At 41.6% G+C, this 4,002-nt stretch overlaps 1 protein-coding gene across 1 annotated transcript in view; it reads left to right on the top strand.

The window, feature by feature from the left end:
• Positions 1–3,894, top strand: part of LOC107553114 (protein FAM110A-like) — a 4,422-nt gene extending 528 nt beyond the window's left edge. Inside the window, exon 2 of the mRNA XM_016235236.1 lies at positions 2,603–3,894. Coding sequence (XP_016090722.1) covers positions 2,737–3,894 — 1,158 coding nt within the window. The 5' untranslated portion in view covers positions 2,603–2,736. The remainder of the gene's footprint in view (positions 1–2,602) is intronic.
• The last annotated feature ends 108 nt before the right edge of the window (positions 3,895–4,002 follow it).

Genomic DNA, 4,002 nt, shown 5'->3' with positions numbered 1-4,002 from the left:
GGAGACAACTGGAGAGCAGAAAGGATGGAATAATGTTCGTATTGTAAAAGACAGGAAAGGATAGTACACGGCGCACTTTAACCTTAGGTGGATTGCTGGCTGTTACGTTAAAGGAATGATAAACATTTAGACAATGAGCTGGTATATCATTGGTCGCACTTTGCTAAGTGAAAGTATCTTAAGTCCATTGATAAAAGCAGCACAGCTGTCATTTCTTAACAACACTGGACCAAAATCCTGTATTAAACATCAAAAAGTTAACCAGTGACTTTAGTGTCGCATTTCTCGGTAAGGTCACATTCCTAAGTGGGCATGTAATTGTCACAATCTTTGACAAATGTTTCATATCAGTCATGCTGCTTTGCTAAATGGAAGGGCACTGAAATAAGCTTTTAGTGTGATTTACAGTTATTTTAGGAAGTGTTCAATGATCAATTCCTTTAAAAGTCAATTATGTGAATGTTAGTTTCATCAATATTCTAGAAGAAAGTTGTAGCCTTTTAGCCACTGCTAATGGAGTCTTCTGAGGATGGCTTCATAATGGTTTCAAGCCATCCTGCAACATACATCAACAGCCTAAAGAGCTCATAAGTGGTGTTTGCTAAAGCAAGTATCACTATTGTTAATGCTCATACTTCGGGATCAGGAACAAACCTCTAACCCCAAGTGTTTATTTTTTTTGGAAGCATAACATGTCCTGTACTATTTGTGTTATGGTCATGAAAGACTCAAATTGTGCAGCTTGTTGATGCGAGTAAGCAATTAAAATAATTGTAAATAGCAGACAATGAAACTGCTGAATGAAAATCCCATAGACTTATTTGAGGAAAGGCCTGTGAAATCTGGGTGTGAAACAGTTTACAATCATACCGTACTAAATTGCATTTTACTGGAATGCTATTGATGCTGTTTCTTGTCAGCCATATGCTGGAAAAGCGCTTATCTGCTTATGACGTATCAATTGCTTATCAGCTTGTGACGTATCATATCCTGTATCTCGTTCCAAAACTTTAGTCCGTTTCAAGTCAGGGTAGTATCTCAACAGCTGTTTATGACCACTATTCATATACTGCACACCTTTAAAGTTTACATTACCCCATGATTTACTCACCCTCAAGCCATTCTAGGTGTATATGTCTTTCGTCTTTCAGACAAATACAATCAGAGTTATATTAAGCTATGTCCTGGTTCTTCCAAGCTTTATAATGGCAGTGGATGGCTGTTGAGATTTTGAAGTCCAAAAAAGTGCATCCATCCATCATAAAAAGTGCTCCACATGTCTTCGGGGGGTTAATAAAGGCCTTCTGAAACAATGCGTTTGTTTAAGAAAAATATCTATATTTAAAACTTCATAAACTGTAATCTCTTGCTTCCACTAACTGTCGTATGCACATTCATTCACTGATGACGTAGGTGTAGTGTTTCGTTTACAGGAGCAAAGAAGCAAAGTTTCCCTTGTTTAGCAAAGGAAAACCAGTCCCCTCTTGGCTTACATCGAAATGTACAAATCCTCGTTTTGTACTTCTAATTCATGACCGGTGTTTGCGTTTCGTTACTTCTCACCAGAGATTACGCTAGGTCCTACATCATCTGCTGGAACACCACTCTCTCGTGAATGTGCGTAAGACAGTTAGCAGAAGCTAGACATTGCGGTTTATAAAGTTTTAAATATGGATATTTTTCTTACACAAACGCATTGAGTCGCTTCAGGAGGCCTTTATTAACTCCCCGGAGCCGTGTAAAGCACTTTTTATGATGGATGCACTTTTTTGGGCTTCAATTGGACTATTGGATATCAACATCCATTCACTGCCATTATAAAGCTTGGATGAGCACGGACATTTTTAGTATAACTCCGATAGTATTCTTCTGAAAGAATAAAGTCATATACACCTAGGATGGCCTGAGGGTCAAGGGGTAATTTTAATTTTTGGGTGAACAATTTCTTTAAGGTAAGAGTTTGAAAACTCTTGGTGTACATTCTTTGGACTCACATCATCCCAGACAAAAAAATCACTGTCTGGACAAATGATATTTCGCTATAGAGATAAAAAGCGTAGGACCATGATTTTTCAGTAGTATTACAGCACACGGTGGGGTGTATATTAGCACTTATCGGAAAGAGCATTTGGGCCCCGAAACTGTGGTGCACAACAGGGATTGTTAACCAAAAAATGAAAATTCTGTCATCATTCATGCAACCTCATGTTGTTCCAAACCTGTATGACTTTCTTTTTTCTGCTGAGCACGAAAGAAGATATTTTGAAGAATGTAGAAAAAATATGGAAATTGATGAGGACCAGAAACTGTTTGGTTACCCACATTCTTCAAAATATCTTCTTAAGCAACACTTAGCCACAACAAACCCAGCCACATTCTAAAAACCCCAACACTCATTGCAGTGCACTGGCAACCACCGACAAACAACGCCCTAACATTGTGGTTGGTGACTTGCGCAGGCAAGCACCACTCATATTTTCTTCAGCAAATGAAAAAAAACAATCTACTTATTAAAGCAAAGTCTTTAAAAGTGTGAGTGCATAGAAGAGTAAACTGTCTAACTGCAATTGTCTGATTGTCATAATTATGTCTGTTCCCCCAGGTATTAAAACGTGAATCCAGTGTCTCCAATGCATTAATGTGGAAGTATACTCTGCCTGTAAGTCCATTCATCTACTTCCAAGCAAACAAGTGGAGAAAAAAAAGAGAAATAGCTAAAGTTTTTCATTTCCAAGGATGTCAACTGGCACTCTCCAGCCATCTTCACGGAGAATAATAAGGCTGGCTGTAACTCCTGGCACTCCAAGTCGCAACCTAGAGTCCAGTTGTCCAGTCAAATCATCTCCAGGCATACGCAAACCAAGTGCGGTGGAACGTTTGGAAGCAGACAAGGCCAAGTACGTCAAGAGCCAACAGGTGGCTTTGAAGAAGCAGCAGCCAGTTATTTGTCCATCCAACAACAGCCAAAGTGGACAAGGTGCTCAACAGCCATCAAGGAAGATCCCTGCAAGACCTACAAAGTCTGAGACGCCACCTCTTAACCTGGAACATCTTTGCAAGCTGATTGATGGAGTCAGCGATGCCACCGTTCCAGTTGCATCTACACAGCCCAACAACAAAGGGAAAGATGTTACAGATCCATGCAAAGCCACCTCTCCAACAGTGGAAGAACCTTCTCTGGGCTTGACTTCAGCAAGTCAAGGAAAAGCTCCAGAAGCTTTAGGGGCGAGCGGATGTCCTACCATGACAGTGCGGAGAGTCGACGTCAGGCCGCAGTTACCTCAGATGAGGATGGCCGGTAGACCACAGCTACAGAACCGGCCACCGGTGCAACAGACCACACCTCAGGTCCCAATACAACTTCTGCGCTTTCTTAGACCGTACACACAACCAAATCAGCAGGTGATTGATTTCAAAAGGCTCCATAATGCCACACAAACAAATGCCACCCGAGGACCTATTAAACCACCAAACTGTGCTGTGCAAACCTCACCTTCTTCCAAATCCCCAACTAGCCCACCTCTACCCCTCTCCATAAAACCAATCACAGAACCATTATCTTGTCCCTCACCGACCCCGCTTACTCCAAACTCCATTGCTTCGCTCAAAAATGACTTCCAGTCCCCGCCATCTCCAGCCATCACTTGCCACTCCTCAACAAGCTCCAGGAAGCGTCCTTCCCTGACACGCTCAAAATCTGACGTCAGCGACTGCTTTTCACGAGCAGGAGCAGAACTTGAGCGCTTCTTTAATTATTGTGGCCTTGACCCATCGGATTTAGAGGAGCTAGCGAGACCGCATTCTGACATCGTGTCTGTTTCACGTCTACGTAGCCCAATAATGGTTGCCGGCCATTTTGCATTGGCAACAGAGAAAGACAAGAGACCTCTGTAAGTTCTTCTTAACAAAGTGTTTTGTAACACACCCATACAGAGCATAACTTTTGTATACGTTTTCATTTTTAAGAGGCCGATGTCTCTATCTTTGTTGCTCTTTCTGTGT

Source organism: Sinocyclocheilus grahami, unplaced genomic scaffold, assembly GCF_001515645.1.
Source record: "Sinocyclocheilus grahami isolate Dianchi unplaced genomic scaffold, SAMN03320097.WGS_v1.1 scaffold465.1, whole genome shotgun sequence".
Taxonomy (NCBI): Eukaryota; Metazoa; Chordata; class Actinopteri; order Cypriniformes; family Cyprinidae; genus Sinocyclocheilus; species Sinocyclocheilus grahami.
This window is presented reverse-complemented; position numbering and strand designations above follow the sequence as displayed.